The following is a 19,365-nucleotide window of genomic DNA, read 5'->3' on the forward strand; positions in this document are numbered from 1 at the left end:
CAGGCGGGGACTGCCGAGCAGGCGTTGCCGCAAGCACACGGCGGAGGAAGCCCTACTGGCCGACCTCGCAACCAGAGGGTGCACGAAAGAGGAGCTCAGGCATCGCCTTGTGTTTTTCAGGCCAGTGAGGCAAGGGGACAACACCGGGGTGGACGCCGTCTGCACCTACCGGCACGACTCCTCCGCCCCGCCGTTGGACAGGGTGGGCCTTTACCACCAAGTGAGCAACAAGACCAAAGGCATCACGCAGCTGGGCCCCTACAGCCTGGACAAGGACAGCCTCTACGTCAACGGTAAGCACCTGTCCTCTGGCAAGCCTTTTTGCCCCACGCCTGCCTCTCTCTCCCATGCCTGGACAGGAATCATGCAGAGTGTGGGCCCACGCTGCAACAGGGCCTCGTAATCACAGCACCACGGGTTTGTGGTCTGCCAGTGCTCTTCTGCAAAGAGGTTGTCGCTGGACTCTCTTCCCTACAGGCTGGTTTAGGCACGGTTGGCAGTGTCGTCAGCCCAGTCTGACTCACTCGCTCGCCAGCATGGCCACGGGGCTCACAGACGTGTCCCCCAGGCTCTCGCTTTCCCCACTCGCCTTCCTCAAATTTGTCACAGTGCCCCTTGACCACCTCCTGCTGCCGCCCAGCTAACGCATTTCTCTCTCCTTCCAGAGTACACCGAGCCCCCGCTGCTGCCAAGTGAGTATCTCCAGGAGCTGGTGGTAGTGGGAGAACGGGCAATGGCCTGGGCCCCTTGACGCACGGTTTCCTGCCCATAGGCTTTTGCCTGCTCCACGGGGCCTGCCGGCAGGCGGGCAGCTCTAGCAATGGCCCACTCTGACGTTGCTCTCCTTTCCGTAGCAGCCAGGCCAACTACAACTCCAGCCACCGCCCTGGAACGGTTCACCCTCAACTTCACCCTCACCAGTCTCGCCCACACCCAAGACTTGGCAACTCCCCACTCCAGGGAATTCAACGAGACGCAAAAAGCCTTAACCTCCTTGGTAAGCGCAGGCCTGCCTGCCCTCGCTCCCTCCTTCTCAGCCACCTCGCGTTCCCCCGGGCGCGTGCTGCTCTCGAGGAACGCCAGCTCTTTGGCGCACGATGACGAGCTCCCCCAACCCTCTCTTTGGCAGCTCGACCCCATCCTTGGCAACAGCAGCCTGGGCCCCGCTTACGCAGCATGTGAAGTGACAGCGTTCAGGTAAGGGCACCGGAGACACCGCCGAGGCTCCAGCCCCTTTCCATTGGCACCGGGCACCCCAAACTAACCCCAAGTTTCCTGTGCCAGGCCTGAAGCGCGTGGCAGCGGCAGCGTGGTAGACGCCGTCTGCACCTACCGGCACGACTCCTCCGCCCCGCCGTTGGACAGGGTGGGCCTTTACCACCAAGTGAGCAACAAGACCAAAGGCATCACGCAGCTGGGCCCCTACAGCCTGGACAAGGACAGCCTCTACGTCAACGGTAAGCACCTAGGCCTCCCCACCTCCTCTGCTTTCCTGCAGCAGCCTTGCGTAGCAGCCTTTCCCAGTCCCCGGGCCCCGGTGCCAGCTCCAGCTCATGACTCGCTCTCTCTTTGCAGGTTACAACGAACAGCCAGTCCTGCCATGTGAGTAGCTCTGAGGGGAAGGCCGGCGTCCAAAGGCCGCGGGTTTCTCGCGGGTCTCCCTGCCTGGCTGAGGCAGCCGGGGGCCAAGGCTGGTGATGCCTGGGGGAAGCGGGGAGCACGCTGACCTTCCCCCTCGAGAGCAGCGCCAGGAAGGAGCGCGGGCTGGTGCGAGACCTTGGCGTTTCTCCACCCAAAGCCTTCACGCCCTGGCTCTTGCACCTTTTCATTCCGCGTCTGTGCTCCTTGCAGCTGCCAGCCCCACACAGACAACAGTTCCCGCCCTTGAGCGCTTCACCATCAACTTCACCATCACCAATCTCCCCTACAATTCCGACCTGGCAATTCCTCACTCCGCAAAGCTCAACACTACCCAGAGAGTCATGGCCACCTTGGTAAGCAGCCCACCGCTCTGCCACGGCCAGGGGGCCTGCGGGCCTCGGGGGGCGGCAGGTGTGCAGGAGCAGGGCAGTGCCGTGCCTTAATTGTGAATCCCCTCCCCTTTGCAGCTCAAGCAGCTTCTGAAGGAAGCCAGCATCGGCCCTGCTTTCCTCGGATGCGAGCCAGCAGCTTTCAGGTACGGGGCCAGGCCAGCCCATTCCCTTGGCGGGTCCCAGGACCAGGCAGCCTGGCATGCTCCGGCCTGGTCCGCCCCCTCGCCCTCCGGAGGCAGGGCCTTGCCCCTGCTGCCCTCCCATCTCGGGGCTTCCCCCTGCTGCTCGCCCTCCCACCCGTGGAAGGTCTTGGCACGGCCCCTAGACGGCTCTCGCACCTTGCGTGCCCTGACCCCATGGGAACGACAGCAGGGCCAGGCTGCAGCCAGGAGAGCAGCGGCAAGCGTCCACGCGCAGGCGGGGACTGCCGAGCAGGCGTTGCCGCAAGCACACGGCGGAGGAAGCCCTACTGGCCGACCTCGCAACCAGAGGGTGCACGAAAGAGGAGCTCAGGCATCGCCTTGTGTTTTTCAGGCCAGTGAGGCAAGGGGACAACACCGGGGTGGACGCCGTCTGCACCTACCGGCACGACTCCTCCGCCCCGCCGTTGGACAGGGTGGGCCTTTACCACCAAGTGAGCAACAAGACCAAAGGCATCACGCAGCTGGGCCCCTACAGCCTGGACAAGGACAGCCTCTACGTCAACGGTAAGCACCTGTCCTCTGGCAAGCCTTTTTGCCCCACGCCTGCCTCTCTCTCCCATGCCTGGACAGGAATCATGCAGAGTGTGGGCCCACGCTGCAACAGGGCCTCGTAATCACAGCACCACGGGTTTGTGGTCTGCCAGTGCTCTTCTGCAAAGAGGTTGTCGCTGGACTCTCTTCCCTACAGGCTGGTTTAGGCACGGTTGGCAGTGTCGTCAGCCCAGTCTGACTCACTCGCTCGCCAGCATGGCCACGGGGCTCACAGACGTGTCCCCCAGGCTCTCGCTTTCCCCACTCGCCTTCCTCAAATTTGTCACAGTGCCCCTTGACCACCTCCTGCTGCCGCCCAGCTAACGCATTTCTCTCTCCTTCCAGAGTACACCGAGCCCCCGCTGCTGCCAAGTGAGTATCTCCAGGAGCTGGTGGTAGTGGGAGAACGGGCAATGGCCTGGGCCCCTTGACGCACGGTTTCCTGCCCATAGGCTTTTGCCTGCTCCACGGGGCCTGCCGGCAGGCGGGCAGCTCTAGCAATGGCCCACTCTGACGTTGCTCTCCTTTCCGTAGCAGCCAGGCCAACTACAACTCCAGCCACCGCCCTGGAACGGTTCACCCTCAACTTCACCCTCACCAGTCTCGCCCACACCCAAGACTTGGCAACTCCCCACTCCAGGGAATTCAACGAGACGCAAAAAGCCTTAACCTCCTTGGTAAGCGCAGGCCTGCCTGCCCTCGCTCCCTCCTTCTCAGCCACCTCGCGTTCCCCCGGGCGCGTGCTGCTCTCGAGGAACGCCAGCTCTTTGGCGCACGATGACGAGCTCCCCCAACCCTCTCTTTGGCAGCTCGACCCCATCCTTGGCAACAACAGCCTGGGCCCCGCTTACGCAGCATGTGAAGTGACAGCGTTCAGGTAAGGGCACCGGAGACACCGCCGAGGCTCCAGCCCCTTTCCATTGGCACCGGGCACCCCAAACTAACCCCAAGTTTCCTGTGCCAGGCCTGAAGCGCGTGGCAGCGGCAGCGTGGTAGACGCCGTCTGCACCTACCGGCACGACTCCTCCGCCCCGCCGTTGGACAGGGTGGGCCTTTACCACCAAGTGAGCAACAAGACCAAAGGCATCACGCAGCTGGGCCCCTACAGCCTGGACAAGGACAGCCTCTACGTCAACGGTAAGCACCTAGGCCTCCCCACCTCCTCTGCTTTCCTGCAGCAGCCTTGCGTAGCAGCCTTTCCCAGTCCCCGGGCCCCGGGCCCCGGTGCCAGCTCCAGCTCATGACTCGCTCTCTCTTTGCAGGTTACAACGAACAGCCAGTCCTGCCATGTGAGTAGCTCTGAGGGGAAGGCCGGCGTCCAAAGGCCGCGGGTTTCTCGCGGGTCTCCCTGCCTGGCTGAGGCAGCCGGGGGCCAAGGCTGGTGATGCCTGGGGGAAGCGGGGAGCACGCTGACCTTCCCCCTCGAGAGCAGCGCCAGGAAGGAGCGCGGCTGGTGCGAGACCTTGGCGTTTCTCCACCCAAAGCCTTCACGCCCTGGCTCTTGCACCTTTTCATTCCACGTCTGTGCTCCTTGCAGCTGCCAGCCCCACACAGACAACAGTTCCCGCCCTTGAGCGCTTCACCATCAACTTCACCATCACCAATCTCCCCTACAATTCCGACCTGGCAATTCCTCACTCCGCAAAGCTCAACACTACCCAGAGAGTCATGGCCACCTTGGTAAGCAGCCCACCGCTCTGCCACGGCCAGGGGGCCTGCGGGCCTCGGGGGGCGGCAGGTGTGCAGGAGCAGGGCAGTGCCGTGCCTTAATTGTGAATCCCCTCCCCTTTGCAGCTCAAGCAGCTTCTGAAGGAAGCCAGCATCGGCCCTGCTTTCCTCGGATGCGAGCCAGCAGCTTTCAGGTACGGGGCCAGGCCAGCCCATTCCCTTGGCGGGTCCCAGGACCAGGCAGCCTGGCATGCTCCGGCCTGGTCCGCCCCCTCACCCTCCGGAGGCAGGGCCTTGCCCCTGCTGCCCTCCCATCTCGGGGCTTCCCCCTGCTGCTCGCCCTCCCACCCGTGGAGGGTCTTGGCACGGCCCCTAGACGGCTCTCGCACCTTGCGTGCCCTGACCCCATGGGAACGACAGCAGGGCCAGGCTGCAGCCAGGAGAGCAGCGGCAAGCGTCCACGCGCAGGCGGGGACTGCCGAGCAGGCGTTGCCGCAAGCACACGGCGGAGGAAGCCCTACTGGCCGACCTCGCAACCAGAGGGTGCACGAAAGAGGAGCTCAGGCATCGCCTTGTGTTTTTCAGGCCAGTGAGGCAAGGGGACAACACCGGGGTGGACGCCGTCTGCACCTACCGGCACGACTCCTCCGCCCCGCCGTTGGACAGGGTGGGCCTTTACCACCAAGTGAGCAACAAGACCAAAGGCATCACGCAGCTGGGCCCCTACAGCCTGGACAAGGACAGCCTCTACGTCAACGGTAAGCACCTGTCCTCTGGCAAGCCTTTTTGCCCCACGCCTGCCTCTCTCTCCCATGCCTGGACAGGAATCATGCAGAGTGTGGGCCCACGCTGCAACAGGGCCTCGTAATCACAGCACCACGGGTTTGTGGTCTGCCAGTGCTCTTCTGCAAAGAGGTTGTCGCTGGACTCTCTTCCCTACAGGCTGGTTTAGGCACGGTTGGCAGTGTCGTCAGCCCAGTCTGACTCACTCGCTCGCCAGCATGGCCACGGGGCTCACAGACGTGTCCCCCAGGCTCTCGCTTTCCCCACTCGCCTTCCTCAAATTTGTCACAGTGCCCCTTGACCACCTCCTGCTGCCGCCCAGCTAACGCATTTCTCTCTCCTTCCAGAGTACACCGAGCCCCCGCTGCTGCCAAGTGAGTATCTCCAGGAGCTGGTGGTAGTGGGAGAACGGGCAATGGCCTGGGCCCCTTGACGCACGGTTTCCTGCCCATAGGCTTTTGCCTGCTCCACGGGGCCTGCCGGCAGGCGGGCAGCTCTAGCAATGGCCCACTCTGACGTTGCTCTCCTTTCCGTAGCAGCCAGGCCAACTACAACTCCAGCCACCGCCCTGGAACGGTTCACCCTCAACTTCACCCTCACCAGTCTCGCCCACACTCAAGACTTGGCAACTCCCCACTCCAGGGAATTCAACGAGACGCAAAAAGCCTTAACCTCCTTGGTAAGCGCAGGCCTGCCTGCCCTCGCTCCCTCCTTCTCAGCCACCTCGCGTTCCCCCGGGCGCGTGCTGCTCTCGAGGAACGCCAGCTCTTTGGCGCACGATGACGAGCTCCCCCAACCCTCTCTTTGGCAGCTCGACCCCATCCTTGGCAACAGCAGCCTGGGCCCCGCTTACGCAGCATGTGAAGTGACAGCGTTCAGGTAAGGGCGCCGGAGACACCGCCGAGGCTCCAGCCCCTTTCCATTGGCACCGGGCACCCCAAACTAACCCCAAGTTTCCTGTGCCAGGCCTGAAGCGCGTGGCAGCGGCAGCGTGGTAGACGCCGTCTGCACCTACCGGCACGACTCCTCCGCCCCGCCGTTGGACAGGGTGGGCCTTTACCACCAAGTGAGCAACAAGACCAAAGGCATCACGCAGCTGGGCCCCTACAGCCTGGACAAGGACAGCCTCTACGTCAACGGTAAGCACCTAGGCCTCCCCACCTCCTCTGCTTTCCTGCAGCAGCCTTGCGTAGCAGCCTTTCCCAGTCCCCGGGCCCCGGTGCCAGCTCCAGCTCATGACTCGCTCTCTCTTTGCAGGTTACAACGAACAGCCAGTCCTGCCATGTGAGTAGCTCTGAGGGGAAGGCCGGCGTCCAAAGGCCGCGGGTTTCTCGCGGGTCTCCCTGCCTGGCTGAGGCAGCCGGGGGCCAAGGCTGGTGATGCCTGGGGGAAGCGGGGAGCACGCTGACCTTCCCCCTCGAGAGCAGCGCCAGGAAGGAGCGCGGGCTGGTGCGAGACCTTGGCGTTTCTCCACCCAAAGCCTTCACGCCCTGGCTCTTGCACCTTTTCATTCCGCGTCTGTGCTCCTTGCAGCTGCCAGCCCCACACAGACAACAGTTCCCGCCCTTGAGCGCTTCACCATCAACTTCACCATCACCAATCTCCCCTACAATTCCGACCTGGCAATTCCTCACTCCGCAAAGCTCAACACTACCCAGAGAGTCATGGCCACCTTGGTAAGCAGCCCACCGCTCTGCCACGGCCAGGGGGCCTGCGGGCCTCGGGGGGCGGCAGGTGTGCAGGAGCAGGGCAGTGCCGTGCCTTAATTGTGAATCCCCTCCCCTTTGCAGCTCAAGCAGCTTCTGAAGGAAGCCAGCATCGGCCCTGCTTTCCTCGGATGCGAGCCAGCAGCTTTCAGGTACGGGGCCAGGCCAGCCCATTCCCTTGGCGGGTCCCAGGACCAGGCAGCCTGGCATGCTCCGGCCTGGTCCGCCCCCTCGCCCTCCGGAGGCAGGGCCTTGCCCCTGCTGCCCTCCCATCTCGGGGCTTCCCCCTGCTGCTCGCCCTCCCACCCGTGGAGGGTCTTGGCACGGCCCCTAGACGGCTCTCGCACCTTGCGTGCCCTGACCCCATGGGAACGACAGCAGGGCCAGGCTGCAGCCAGGAGAGCAGCGGCAAGCGTCCACGCGCAGGCGGGGACTGCCGAGCAGGCGTTGCCGCAAGCACACGGCGGAGGAAGCCCTACTGGCCGACCTCGCAACCAGAGGGTGCACGAAAGAGGAGCTCAGGCATCGCCTTGTGTTTTTCAGGCCAGTGAGGCAAGGGGACAACACCGGGGTGGACGCCGTCTGCACCTACCGGCACGACTCCTCCGCCCCGCCGTTGGACAGGGTGGGCCTTTACCACCAAGTGAGCAACAAGACCAAAGGCATCACGCAGCTGGGCCCCTACAGCCTGGACAAGGACAGCCTCTACGTCAACGGTAAGCACCTGTCCTCTGGCAAGCCTTTTTGCCCCACGCCTGCCTCTCTCTCCCATGCCTGGACAGGAATCATGCAGAGTGTGGGCCCACGCTGCAACAGGGCCTCGTAATCACAGCACCACGGGTTTGTGGTCTGCCAGTGCTCTTCTGCAAAGAGGTTGTCGCTGGACTCTCTTCCCTACAGGCTGGTTTAGGCACGGTTGGCAGTGTCGTCAGCCCAGTCTGACTCACTCGCTCGCCAGCATGGCCACGGGGCTCACAGACGTGTCCCCCAGGCTCTCGCTTTCCCCACTCGCCTTCCTCAAATTTGTCACAGTGCCCCTTGACCACCTCCTGCTGCCGCCCAGCTAACGCATTTCTCTCTCCTTCCAGAGTACACCGAGCCCCCGCTGCTGCCAAGTGAGTATCTCCAGGAGCTGGTGGTAGTGGGAGAACGGGCAATGGCCTGGGCCCCTTGACGCACGGTTTCCTGCCCATAGGCTTTTGCCTGCTCCACGGGGCCTGCCGGCAGGCGGGCAGCTCTAGCAATGGCCCACTCTGACGTTGCTCTCCTTTCCGTAGCAGCCAGGCCAACTACAACTCCAGCCACCGCCCTGGAACGGTTCACCCTCAACTTCACCCTCACCAGTCTCGCCCACACCCAAGACTTGGCAACTCCCCACTCCAGGGAATTCAACGAGACGCAAAAAGCCTTAACCTCCTTGGTAAGCGCAGGCCTGCCTGCCCTCGCTCCCTCCTTCTCAGCCACCTCGCGTTCCCCCGGGCGCGTGCTGCTCTCGAGGAACGCCAGCTCTTTGGCGCACGATGACGAGCTCCCCCAACCCTCTCTTTGGCAGCTCGACCCCATCCTTGGCAACAGCAGCCTGGGCCCCGCTTACGCAGCATGTGAAGTGACAGCGTTCAGGTAAGGGCACCGGAGACACCGCCGAGGCTCCAGCCCCTTTCCATTGGCACCGGGCACCCCAAACTAACCCCAAGTTTCCTGTGCCAGGCCTGAAGCGCGTGGCAGCGGCAGCGTGGTAGACGCCGTCTGCACCTACCGGCACGACTCCTCCGCCCCGCCGTTGGACAGGGTGGGCCTTTACCACCAAGTGAGCAACAAGACCAAAGGCATCACGCAGCTGGGCCCCTACAGCCTGGACAAGGACAGCCTCTACGTCAACGGTAAGCACCTAGGCCTCCCCACCTCCTCTGCTTTCCTGCAGCAGCCTTGCGTAGCAGCCTTTCCCAGTCCCCGGGCCCCGGTGCCAGCTCCAGCTCATGACTCGCTCTCTCTTTGCAGGTTACAACGAACAGCCAGTCCTGCCATGTGAGTAGCTCTGAGGGGAAGGCCGGCGTCCAAAGGCCGCGGGTTTCTCGCGGGTCTCCCTGCCTGGCTGAGGCAGCCGGGGGCCAAGGCTGGTGATGCCTGGGGGAAGCGGGGAGCACGCTGACCTTCCCCCTCGAGAGCAGCGCCAGGAAGGAGCGCGGGCTGGTGCGAGACCTTGGCGTTTCTCCACCCAAAGCCTTCACGCCCTGGCTCTTGCACCTTTTCATTCCGCGTCTGTGCTCCTTGCAGCTGCCAGCCCCACACAGACAACAGTTCCCGCCCTTGAGCGCTTCACCATCAACTTCACCATCACCAATCTCCCCTACAATTCCGACCTGGCAATTCCTCACTCCGCAAAGCTCAACACTACCCAGAGAGTCATGGCCACCTTGGTAAGCAGCCCACCGCTCTGCCACGGCCAGGGGGCCTGCGGGCCTCGGGGGGCGGCAGGTGTGCAGGAGCAGGGCAGTGCCGTGCCTTAATTGTGAATCCCCTCCCCTTTGCAGCTCAAGCAGCTTCTGAAGGAAGCCAGCATCGGCCCTGCTTTCCTCGGATGCGAGCCAGCAGCTTTCAGGTACGGGGCCAGGCCAGCCCATTCCCTTGGCGGGTCCCAGGACCAGGCAGCCTGGCATGCTCCGGCCTGGTCCGCCCCCTCGCCCTCCGGAGGCAGGGCCTTGCCCCTGCTGCCCTCCCATCTCGGGGCTTCCCCCTGCTGCTCGCCCTCCCACCCGTGGAAGGTCTTGGCACGGCCCCTAGACGGCTCTCGCACCTTGCGTGCCCTGACCCCATGGGAACGACAGCAGGGCCAGGCTGCAGCCAGGAGAGCAGCGGCAAGCGTCCACGCGCAGGCGGGGACTGCCGAGCAGGCGTTGCCGCAAGCACACGGCGGAGGAAGCCCTACTGGCCGACCTCGCAACCAGAGGGTGCACGAAAGAGGAGCTCAGGCATCGCCTTGTGTTTTTCAGGCCAGTGAGGCAAGGGGACAACACCGGGGTGGACGCCGTCTGCACCTACCGGCACGACTCCTCCGCCCCGCCGTTGGACAGGGTGGGCCTTTACCACCAAGTGAGCAACAAGACCAAAGGCATCACGCAGCTGGGCCCCTACAGCCTGGACAAGGACAGCCTCTACGTCAACGGTAAGCACCTGTCCTCTGGCAAGCCTTTTTGCCCCACGCCTGCCTCTCTCTCCCATGCCTGGACAGGAATCATGCAGAGTGTGGGCCCACGCTGCAACAGGGCCTCGTAATCACAGCACCACGGGTTTGTGGTCTGCCAGTGCTCTTCTGCAAAGAGGTTGTCGCTGGACTCTCTTCCCTACAGGCTGGTTTAGGCACGGTTGGCAGTGTCGTCAGCCCAGTCTGACTCACTCGCTCGCCAGCATGGCCACGGGGCTCACAGACGTGTCCCCCAGGCTCTCGCTTTCCCCACTCGCCTTCCTCAAATTTGTCACAGTGCCCCTTGACCACCTCCTGCTGCCGCCCAGCTAACGCATTTCTCTCTCCTTCCAGAGTACACCGAGCCCCCGCTGCTGCCAAGTGAGTATCTCCAGGAGCTGGTGGTAGTGGGAGAACGGGCAATGGCCTGGGCCCCTTGACGCACGGTTTCCTGCCCATAGGCTTTTGCCTGCTCCACGGGGCCTGCCGGCAGGCGGGCAGCTCTAGCAATGGCCCACTCTGACGTTGCTCTCCTTTCCGTAGCAGCCAGGCCAACTACAACTCCAGCCACCGCCCTGGAACGGTTCACCCTCAACTTCACCCTCACCAGTCTCGCCCACACCCAAGACTTGGCAACTCCCCACTCCAGGGAATTCAACGAGACGCAAAAAGCCTTAACCTCCTTGGTAAGCGCAGGCCTGCCTGCCCTCGCTCCCTCCTTCTCAGCCACCTCGCGTTCCCCCGGGCGCGTGCTGCTCTCGAGGAACGCCAGCTCTTTGGCGCACGATGACGAGCTCCCCCAACCCTCTCTTTGGCAGCTCGACCCCATCCTTGGCAACAACAGCCTGGGCCCCGCTTACGCAGCATGTGAAGTGACAGCGTTCAGGTAAGGGCACCGGAGACACCGCCGAGGCTCCAGCCCCTTTCCATTGGCACCGGGCACCCCAAACTAACCCCAAGTTTCCTGTGCCAGGCCTGAAGCGCGTGGCAGCGGCAGCGTGGTAGACGCCGTCTGCACCTACCGGCACGACTCCTCCGCCCCGCCGTTGGACAGGGTGGGCCTTTACCACCAAGTGAGCAACAAGACCAAAGGCATCACGCAGCTGGGCCCCTACAGCCTGGACAAGGACAGCCTCTACGTCAACGGTAAGCACCTAGGCCTCCCCACCTCCTCTGCTTTCCTGCAGCAGCCTTGCGTAGCAGCCTTTCCCAGTCCCCGGGCCCCGGGCCCCGGTGCCAGCTCCAGCTCATGACTCGCTCTCTCTTTGCAGGTTACAACGAACAGCCAGTCCTGCCATGTGAGTAGCTCTGAGGGGAAGGCCGGCGTCCAAAGGCCGCGGGTTTCTCGCGGGTCTCCCTGCCTGGCTGAGGCAGCCGGGGGCCAAGGCTGGTGATGCCTGGGGGAAGCGGGGAGCACGCTGACCTTCCCCCTCGAGAGCAGCGCCAGGAAGGAGCGCGGCTGGTGCGAGACCTTGGCGTTTCTCCACCCAAAGCCTTCACGCCCTGGCTCTTGCACCTTTTCATTCCACGTCTGTGCTCCTTGCAGCTGCCAGCCCCACACAGACAACAGTTCCCGCCCTTGAGCGCTTCACCATCAACTTCACCATCACCAATCTCCCCTACAATTCCGACCTGGCAATTCCTCACTCCGCAAAGCTCAACACTACCCAGAGAGTCATGGCCACCTTGGTAAGCAGCCCACCGCTCTGCCACGGCCAGGGGGCCTGCGGGCCTCGGGGGGCGGCAGGTGTGCAGGAGCAGGGCAGTGCCGTGCCTTAATTGTGAATCCCCTCCCCTTTGCAGCTCAAGCAGCTTCTGAAGGAAGCCAGCATCGGCCCTGCTTTCCTCGGATGCGAGCCAGCAGCTTTCAGGTACGGGGCCAGGCCAGCCCATTCCCTTGGCGGGTCCCAGGACCAGGCAGCCTGGCATGCTCCGGCCTGGTCCGCCCCCTCACCCTCCGGAGGCAGGGCCTTGCCCCTGCTGCCCTCCCATCTCGGGGCTTCCCCCTGCTGCTCGCCCTCCCACCCGTGGAGGGTCTTGGCACGGCCCCTAGACGGCTCTCGCACCTTGCGTGCCCTGACCCCATGGGAACGACAGCAGGGCCAGGCTGCAGCCAGGAGAGCAGCGGCAAGCGTCCACGCGCAGGCGGGGACTGCCGAGCAGGCGTTGCCGCAAGCACACGGCGGAGGAAGCCCTACTGGCCGACCTCGCAACCAGAGGGTGCACGAAAGAGGAGCTCAGGCATCGCCTTGTGTTTTTCAGGCCAGTGAGGCAAGGGGACAACACCGGGGTGGACGCCGTCTGCACCTACCGGCACGACTCCTCCGCCCCGCCGTTGGACAGGGTGGGCCTTTACCACCAAGTGAGCAACAAGACCAAAGGCATCACGCAGCTGGGCCCCTACAGCCTGGACAAGGACAGCCTCTACGTCAACGGTAAGCACCTGTCCTCTGGCAAGCCTTTTTGCCCCACGCCTGCCTCTCTCTCCCATGCCTGGACAGGAATCATGCAGAGTGTGGGCCCACGCTGCAACAGGGCCTCGTAATCACAGCACCACGGGTTTGTGGTCTGCCAGTGCTCTTCTGCAAAGAGGTTGTCGCTGGACTCTCTTCCCTACAGGCTGGTTTAGGCACGGTTGGCAGTGTCGTCAGCCCAGTCTGACTCACTCGCTCGCCAGCATGGCCACGGGGCTCACAGACGTGTCCCCCAGGCTCTCGCTTTCCCCACTCGCCTTCCTCAAATTTGTCACAGTGCCCCTTGACCACCTCCTGCTGCCGCCCAGCTAACGCATTTCTCTCTCCTTCCAGAGTACACCGAGCCCCCGCTGCTGCCAAGTGAGTATCTCCAGGAGCTGGTGGTAGTGGGAGAACGGGCAATGGCCTGGGCCCCTTGACGCACGGTTTCCTGCCCATAGGCTTTTGCCTGCTCCACGGGGCCTGCCGGCAGGCGGGCAGCTCTAGCAATGGCCCACTCTGACGTTGCTCTCCTTTCCGTAGCAGCCAGGCCAACTACAACTCCAGCCACCGCCCTGGAACGGTTCACCCTCAACTTCACCCTCACCAGTCTCGCCCACACTCAAGACTTGGCAACTCCCCACTCCAGGGAATTCAACGAGACGCAAAAAGCCTTAACCTCCTTGGTAAGCGCAGGCCTGCCTGCCCTCGCTCCCTCCTTCTCAGCCACCTCGCGTTCCCCCGGGCGCGTGCTGCTCTCGAGGAACGCCAGCTCTTTGGCGCACGATGACGAGCTCCCCCAACCCTCTCTTTGGCAGCTCGACCCCATCCTTGGCAACAGCAGCCTGGGCCCCGCTTACGCAGCATGTGAAGTGACAGCGTTCAGGTAAGGGCGCCGGAGACACCGCCGAGGCTCCAGCCCCTTTCCATTGGCACCGGGCACCCCAAACTAACCCCAAGTTTCCTGTGCCAGGCCTGAAGCGCGTGGCAGCGGCAGCGTGGTAGACGCCGTCTGCACCTACCGGCACGACTCCTCCGCCCCGCCGTTGGACAGGGTGGGCCTTTACCACCAAGTGAGCAACAAGACCAAAGGCATCACGCAGCTGGGCCCCTACAGCCTGGACAAGGACAGCCTCTACGTCAACGGTAAGCACCTAGGCCTCCCCACCTCCTCTGCTTTCCTGCAGCAGCCTTGCGTAGCAGCCTTTCCCAGTCCCCGGGCCCCGGTGCCAGCTCCAGCTCATGACTCGCTCTCTCTTTGCAGGTTACAACGAACAGCCAGTCCTGCCATGTGAGTAGCTCTGAGGGGAAGGCCGGCGTCCAAAGGCCGCGGGTTTCTCGCGGGTCTCCCTGCCTGGCTGAGGCAGCCGGGGGCCAAGGCTGGTGATGCCTGGGGGAAGCGGGGAGCACGCTGACCTTCCCCCTCGAGAGCAGCGCCAGGAAGGAGCGCGGGCTGGTGCGAGACCTTGGCGTTTCTCCACCCAAAGCCTTCACGCCCTGGCTCTTGCACCTTTTCATTCCGCGTCTGTGCTCCTTGCAGCTGCCAGCCCCACACAGACAACAGTTCCCGCCCTTGAGCGCTTCACCATCAACTTCACCATCACCAATCTCCCCTACAATTCCGACCTGGCAATTCCTCACTCCGCAAAGCTCAACACTACCCAGAGAGTCATGGCCACCTTGGTAAGCAGCCCACCGCTCTGCCACGGCCAGGGGGCCTGCGGGCCTCGGGGGGCGGCAGGTGTGCAGGAGCAGGGCAGTGCCGTGCCTTAATTGTGAATCCCCTCCCCTTTGCAGCTCAAGCAGCTTCTGAAGGAAGCCAGCATCGGCCCTGCTTTCCTCGGATGCGAGCCAGCAGCTTTCAGGTACGGGGCCAGGCCAGCCCATTCCCTTGGCGGGTCCCAGGACCAGGCAGCCTGGCATGCTCCGGCCTGGTCCGCCCCCTCGCCCTCCGGAGGCAGGGCCTTGCCCCTGCTGCCCTCCCATCTCGGGGCTTCCCCCTGCTGCTCGCCCTCCCACCCGTGGAGGGTCTTGGCACGGCCCCTAGACGGCTCTCGCACCTTGCGTGCCCTGACCCCATGGGAACGACAGCAGGGCCAGGCTGCAGCCAGGAGAGCAGCGGCAAGCGTCCACGCGCAGGCGGGGACTGCCGAGCAGGCGTTGCCGCAAGCACACGGCGGAGGAAGCCCTACTGGCCGACCTCGCAACCAGAGGGTGCACGAAAGAGGAGCTCAGGCATCGCCTTGTGTTTTTCAGGCCAGTGAGGCAAGGGGACAACACCGGGGTGGACGCCGTCTGCACCTACCGGCACGACTCCTCCGCCCCGCCGTTGGACAGGGTGGGCCTTTACCACCAAGTGAGCAACAAGACCAAAGGCATCACGCAGCTGGGCCCCTACAGCCTGGACAAGGACAGCCTCTACGTCAACGGTAAGCACCTGTCCTCTGGCAAGCCTTTTTGCCCCACGCCTGCCTCTCTCTCCCATGCCTGGACAGGAATCATGCAGAGTGTGGGCCCACGCTGCAACAGGGCCTCGTAATCACAGCACCACGGGTTTGTGGTCTGCCAGTGCTCTTCTGCAAAGAGGTTGTCGCTGGACTCTCTTCCCTACAGGCTGGTTTAGGCACGGTTGGCAGTGTCGTCAGCCCAGTCTGACTCACTCGCTCGCCAGCATGGCCACGGGGCTCACAGACGTGTCCCCCAGGCTCTCGCTTTCCCCACTCGCCTTCCTCAAATTTGTCACAGTGCCCCTTGACCACCTCCTGCTGCCGCCCAGCTAACGCATTTCTCTCTCCTTCCAGAGTACACCGAGCCCCCGCTGCTGCCAAGTGAGTATCTCCAGGAGCTGGTGGTAGCGGGAGAACGGGCAATGGCCTGGGCCCCTTGACGCACGGTTTCCTGCCCATAGGCTTTTGCCTGCTCCACGGGGCCTGCCGGCAGGCGGGCAGCTCTAGCAATGGCCCACTCTGACGTTGCTCTCCTTTCCGTAGCAGCCAGGCCAACTACAACTCCAGCCACCGCCCTGGAACGGTTCACCCTCAACTTCACCCTCACCAGTCTCGCCCACACCCAAGACTTGGCAACTCCCCACTCCAGGGAATTCAACGAGACGCAAAAAGCCTTAACCTCCTTGGTAAGCGCAGGCCTGCCTGCCCTCGCTCCCTCCTTCTCAGCCACCTCGCGTTCCCCCGGGCGCGTGCTGCTCTCGAGGAACGCCAGCTCTTTGGCGCACGATGACGAGCTCCCCCAACCCTCTCTTTGGCAGCTCGACCCCATCCTTGGCAACAACAGCCTGGGCCCCGCTTACGCAGCATGTGAAGTGACAGCGTTCAGGTAAGGGCACCGGAGACACCGCCGAGGCTCCAGCCCCTTTCCATTGGCACCGGGCACCCCAAACTAACCCCAAGTTTCCTGTGCCAGGCCTGAAGCGCGTGGCAGCGGCAGCGTGGTAGACGCCGTCTGCACCTACCGGCACGACTCCTCCGCCCCGCCGTTGGACAGGGTGGGCCTTTACCACCAAGTGAGCAACAAGACCAAAGGCATCACGCAGCTGGGCCCCTACAGCCTGGACAAGGACAGCCTCTACGTCAACGGTAAGCACCTAGGCCTCCCCACCTCCTCTGCTTTCCTGCAGCAGCCTTGCGTAGCAGCCTTTCCCAGTCCCCGGGCCCCGGGCCCCGGTGCCAGCTCCAGCTCATGACTCGCTCTCTCTTTGCAGGTTACAACGAACAGCCAGTCCTGCCATGTGAGTAGCTCTGAGGGGAAGGCCGGCGTCCAAAGGCCGCGGGTTTCTCGCGGGTCTCCCTGCCTGGCTGAGGCAGCCGGGGGCCAAGGCTGGTGATGCCTGGGGGAAGCGGGGAGCACGCTGACCTTCCCCCTCGAGAGCAGCGCCAGGAAGGAGCGCGGCTGGTGCGAGACCTTGGCGTTTCTCCACCCAAAGCCTTCACGCCCTGGCTCTTGCACCTTTTCATTCCACGTCTGTGCTCCTTGCAGCTGCCAGCCCCACACAGACAACAGTTCCCGCCCTTGAGCGCTTCACCATCAACTTCACCATCACCAATCTCCCCTACAATTCCGACCTGGCAATTCCTCACTCCGCAAAGCTCAACACTACCCAGAGAGTCATGGCCACCTTGGTAAGCAGCCCACCGCTCTGCCACGGCCAGGGGGCCTGCGGGCCTCGGGGGGCGGCAGGTGTGCAGGAGCAGGGCAGTGCCGTGCCTTAATTGTGAATCCCCTCCCCTTTGCAGCTCAAGCAGCTTCTGAAGGAAGCCAGCATCGGCCCTGCTTTCCTCGGATGCGAGCCAGCAGCTTTCAGGTACGGGGCCAGGCCAGCCCATTCCCTTGGCGGGTCCCAGGACCAGGCAGCCTGGCATGCTCCGGCCTGGTCCGCCCCCTCACCCTCCGGAGGCAGGGCCTTGCCCCTGCTGCCCTCCCATCTCGGGGCTTCCCCCTGCTGCTCGCCCTCCCACCCGTGGAGGGTCTTGGCACGGCCCCTAGACGGCTCTCGCACCTTGCGTGCCCTGACCCCATGGGAACGACAGCAGGGCCAGGCTGCAGCCAGGAGAGCAGCGGCAAGCGTCCACGCGCAGGCGGGGACTGCCGAGCAGGCGTTGCCGCAAGCACACGGCGGAGGAAGCCCTACTGGCCGACCTCGCAACCAGAGGGTGCACGAAAGAGGAGCTCAGGCATCGCCTTGTGTTTTTCAGGCCAGTGAGGCAAGGGGACAACACCGGGGTGGACGCCGTCTGCACCTACCGGCACGACTCCTCCGCCCCGCCGTTGGACAGGGTGGGCCTTTACCACCAAGTGAGCAACAAGACCAAAGGCATCACGCAGCTGGGCCCCTACAGCCTGGACAAGGACAGCCTCTACGTCAACGGTAAGCACCTGTCCTCTGGCAAGCCTTTTTGCCCCACGCCTGCCTCTCTCTCCCATGCCTGGACAGGAATCATGCAGAGTGTGGGCCCACGCTGCAACAGGGCCTCGTAATCACAGCACCACGGGTTTGTGGTCTGCCAGTGCTCTTCTGCAAAGAGGTTGTCGCTGGACTCTCTTCCCTACAGGCTGGTTTAGGCACGGTTGGCAGTGTCGTCAGCCCAGTCTGACTCACTCGCTCGCCAGCATGGCCACGGGGCTCACAGACGTGTCCCCCAGGCTCTCGCTTTCCCCACTCGCCTTCCTCAAATTTGTCACAGTGCCCCTTGACCACCTCCTGCTGCCGCCCAGCTAACGCATTTCTCTCTCCTTCCAGAGTACACCGAGCCCCCGCTGCTGCCAAGTGAGTATCTCCAGGAGCTGGTGGTAGTGGGAGAACGGGCAATGGCCTGGGCCCCTTGACGCACGGTTTCCTGCCCATAGGCTTTTGCCTGCTCCACGGGGCCTGCCGGCAGGCGGGCAGCTCTAGCAATGGCCCACTCTGACGTTGCTCTCCTTTCCGTAGCAGCCAGGCCAACTACAACTCCAGCCACCGCCCTGGAACGGTTCACCCTCAACTTCACCCTCACCAGTCTCGCCCACACTCAAGACTTGGCAACTCCCCACTCCAGGGAATTCAACGAGACGCAAAAAGCCTTAACCTCCTTGGTAAGCGCAGGCCTGCCTGCCCTCGCTCCCTCCTTCTCAGCCACCTCGCGTTCCCCCGGGCGCGTGCTGCTCTCGAGGAACGCCAGCTCTTTGGCGCACGATGACGAGCTCCCCCAACCCTCTCTTTGGCAGCTCGACCCCATCCTTGGCAACAGCAGCCTGGGCCCCGCTTACGCAGCATGTGAAGTGACAGCGTTCAGGTAAGGGCGCCGGAGACACCGCCGAGGCTCCAGCCCCTTTCCATTGGCACCGGGCACCCCAAACTAACCCCAAGTTTCCTGTGCCAGGCCTGAAGCGCGTGGCAGCGGCAGCGTGGTAGACGCCGTCTGCACCTACCGGCACGACTCCTCCGCCCCGCCGTTGGACAGGGTGGGCCTTTACCACCAAGTGAGCAACAAGACCAAAGGCATCACGCAGCTGGGCCCCTACAGCCTGGACAAGGACAGCCTCTACGTCAACGGTAAGCACCTAGGCCTCCCCACCTCCTCTGCTTTCCTGCAGCAGCCTTGCGTAGCAGCCTTTCCCAGTCCCCGGGCCCCGGTGCCAGCTCCAGCTCATGACTCGCTCTCTCTTTGCAGGTTACAACGAACAGCCAGTCCTGCCATGTGAGTAGCTCTGAGGGGAAGGCCGGCGTCCAAAGGCCGCGGGTTTCTCGCGGGTCTCCCTGCCTGGCTGAGGCAGCCGGGGGCCAAGGCTGGTGATGCCTGGGGGAAGCGGGGAGCACGCTGACCTTCCCCCTCGAGAGCAGCGCCAGGAAGGAGCGCGGGCTGGTGCGAGACCTTGGCGTTTCTCCACCCAAAGCCTTCACGCCCTGGCTCTTGCACCTTTTCATTCCGCGTCTGTGCTCCTTGCAGCTGCCAGCCCCACACAGACAACAGTTCCCGCCCTTGAGCGCTTCACCATCAACTTCACCATCACCAATCTCCCCTACAATTCCGACCTGGCAATTCCTCACTCCGCAAAGCTCAACACTACCCAGAGAGTCATGGCCACCTTGGTAAGCAGCCCACCGCTCTGCCACGGCCAGGGGGCCTGCGGGCCTCGGGGGGCGGCAGGTGTGCAGGAGCAGGGCAGTGCCGTGCCTTAATTGTGAATCCCCTCCCCTTTGCAGCTCAAGCAGCTTCTGAAGGAAGCCAGCATCGGCCCTGCTTTCCTCGGATGCGAGCCAGCAGCTTTCAGGTACGGGGCCAGGCCAGCCCATTCCCTTGGCGGGTCCCAGGA

General features: G+C 63.6%; 1 protein-coding gene across 1 annotated transcript in view; it reads left to right on the forward strand.

Annotated features, from left to right (window-relative positions):
- MUC16 (mucin 16, cell surface associated) overlaps nucleotides 1-19,365 on the forward strand; it is a 53,163-nt gene that overhangs the window by 4,134 nt on the left and 29,664 nt on the right. The window contains exons 9-65 of the mRNA XM_068919519.1: nucleotides 121-293; nucleotides 666-730; nucleotides 773-997; nucleotides 1,130-1,197; nucleotides 1,285-1,457; nucleotides 1,576-1,602; nucleotides 1,675-1,994; nucleotides 2,109-2,176; nucleotides 2,568-2,846; nucleotides 3,113-3,139; nucleotides 3,252-3,444; nucleotides 3,577-3,644; nucleotides 3,732-3,831; nucleotides 4,030-4,144; nucleotides 4,305-4,447; nucleotides 4,562-4,629; nucleotides 5,021-5,193; nucleotides 5,566-5,592; nucleotides 5,755-5,897; nucleotides 6,030-6,097; nucleotides 6,476-6,502; nucleotides 6,579-6,894; nucleotides 7,009-7,076; nucleotides 7,468-7,746; nucleotides 8,015-8,039; nucleotides 8,202-8,267; nucleotides 9,216-9,341; nucleotides 9,456-9,523; nucleotides 9,915-10,193; nucleotides 10,460-10,486; nucleotides 10,599-10,791; nucleotides 10,924-10,991; nucleotides 11,079-11,178; nucleotides 11,377-11,491; nucleotides 11,652-11,794; nucleotides 11,909-11,976; nucleotides 12,368-12,540; nucleotides 12,913-12,939; nucleotides 13,102-13,244; nucleotides 13,377-13,444; nucleotides 13,532-13,631; nucleotides 13,823-13,937; nucleotides 14,099-14,241; nucleotides 14,356-14,423; nucleotides 14,815-15,093; nucleotides 15,362-15,386; nucleotides 15,549-15,614; nucleotides 16,569-16,694; nucleotides 16,809-16,876; nucleotides 17,268-17,440; nucleotides 17,813-17,839; nucleotides 18,002-18,144; nucleotides 18,277-18,344; nucleotides 18,432-18,604; nucleotides 18,723-18,749; nucleotides 18,822-19,141; nucleotides 19,256-19,323. Coding sequence (XP_068775620.1) covers nucleotides 121-293; nucleotides 666-730; nucleotides 773-997; nucleotides 1,130-1,197; nucleotides 1,285-1,457; nucleotides 1,576-1,602; nucleotides 1,675-1,994; nucleotides 2,109-2,176; nucleotides 2,568-2,846; nucleotides 3,113-3,139; nucleotides 3,252-3,444; nucleotides 3,577-3,644; nucleotides 3,732-3,831; nucleotides 4,030-4,144; nucleotides 4,305-4,447; nucleotides 4,562-4,629; nucleotides 5,021-5,193; nucleotides 5,566-5,592; nucleotides 5,755-5,897; nucleotides 6,030-6,097; nucleotides 6,476-6,502; nucleotides 6,579-6,894; nucleotides 7,009-7,076; nucleotides 7,468-7,746; nucleotides 8,015-8,039; nucleotides 8,202-8,267; nucleotides 9,216-9,341; nucleotides 9,456-9,523; nucleotides 9,915-10,193; nucleotides 10,460-10,486; nucleotides 10,599-10,791; nucleotides 10,924-10,991; nucleotides 11,079-11,178; nucleotides 11,377-11,491; nucleotides 11,652-11,794; nucleotides 11,909-11,976; nucleotides 12,368-12,540; nucleotides 12,913-12,939; nucleotides 13,102-13,244; nucleotides 13,377-13,444; nucleotides 13,532-13,631; nucleotides 13,823-13,937; nucleotides 14,099-14,241; nucleotides 14,356-14,423; nucleotides 14,815-15,093; nucleotides 15,362-15,386; nucleotides 15,549-15,614; nucleotides 16,569-16,694; nucleotides 16,809-16,876; nucleotides 17,268-17,440; nucleotides 17,813-17,839; nucleotides 18,002-18,144; nucleotides 18,277-18,344; nucleotides 18,432-18,604; nucleotides 18,723-18,749; nucleotides 18,822-19,141; nucleotides 19,256-19,323 — 6,891 coding nt within the window. The remainder of the gene's footprint in view (nucleotides 1-120; nucleotides 294-665; nucleotides 731-772; nucleotides 998-1,129; nucleotides 1,198-1,284; nucleotides 1,458-1,575; nucleotides 1,603-1,674; nucleotides 1,995-2,108; nucleotides 2,177-2,567; nucleotides 2,847-3,112; nucleotides 3,140-3,251; nucleotides 3,445-3,576; nucleotides 3,645-3,731; nucleotides 3,832-4,029; nucleotides 4,145-4,304; nucleotides 4,448-4,561; nucleotides 4,630-5,020; nucleotides 5,194-5,565; nucleotides 5,593-5,754; nucleotides 5,898-6,029; nucleotides 6,098-6,475; nucleotides 6,503-6,578; nucleotides 6,895-7,008; nucleotides 7,077-7,467; nucleotides 7,747-8,014; nucleotides 8,040-8,201; nucleotides 8,268-9,215; nucleotides 9,342-9,455; nucleotides 9,524-9,914; nucleotides 10,194-10,459; nucleotides 10,487-10,598; nucleotides 10,792-10,923; nucleotides 10,992-11,078; nucleotides 11,179-11,376; nucleotides 11,492-11,651; nucleotides 11,795-11,908; nucleotides 11,977-12,367; nucleotides 12,541-12,912; nucleotides 12,940-13,101; nucleotides 13,245-13,376; nucleotides 13,445-13,531; nucleotides 13,632-13,822; nucleotides 13,938-14,098; nucleotides 14,242-14,355; nucleotides 14,424-14,814; nucleotides 15,094-15,361; nucleotides 15,387-15,548; nucleotides 15,615-16,568; nucleotides 16,695-16,808; nucleotides 16,877-17,267; nucleotides 17,441-17,812; nucleotides 17,840-18,001; nucleotides 18,145-18,276; nucleotides 18,345-18,431; nucleotides 18,605-18,722; nucleotides 18,750-18,821; nucleotides 19,142-19,255; nucleotides 19,324-19,365) is intronic.

The sequence above is a fragment of the Struthio camelus genome, chromosome 26 (assembly GCF_040807025.1).
Source record: "Struthio camelus isolate bStrCam1 chromosome 26, bStrCam1.hap1, whole genome shotgun sequence".
Lineage (NCBI taxonomy): Eukaryota > Metazoa > Chordata > Aves > Struthioniformes > Struthionidae > Struthio > Struthio camelus.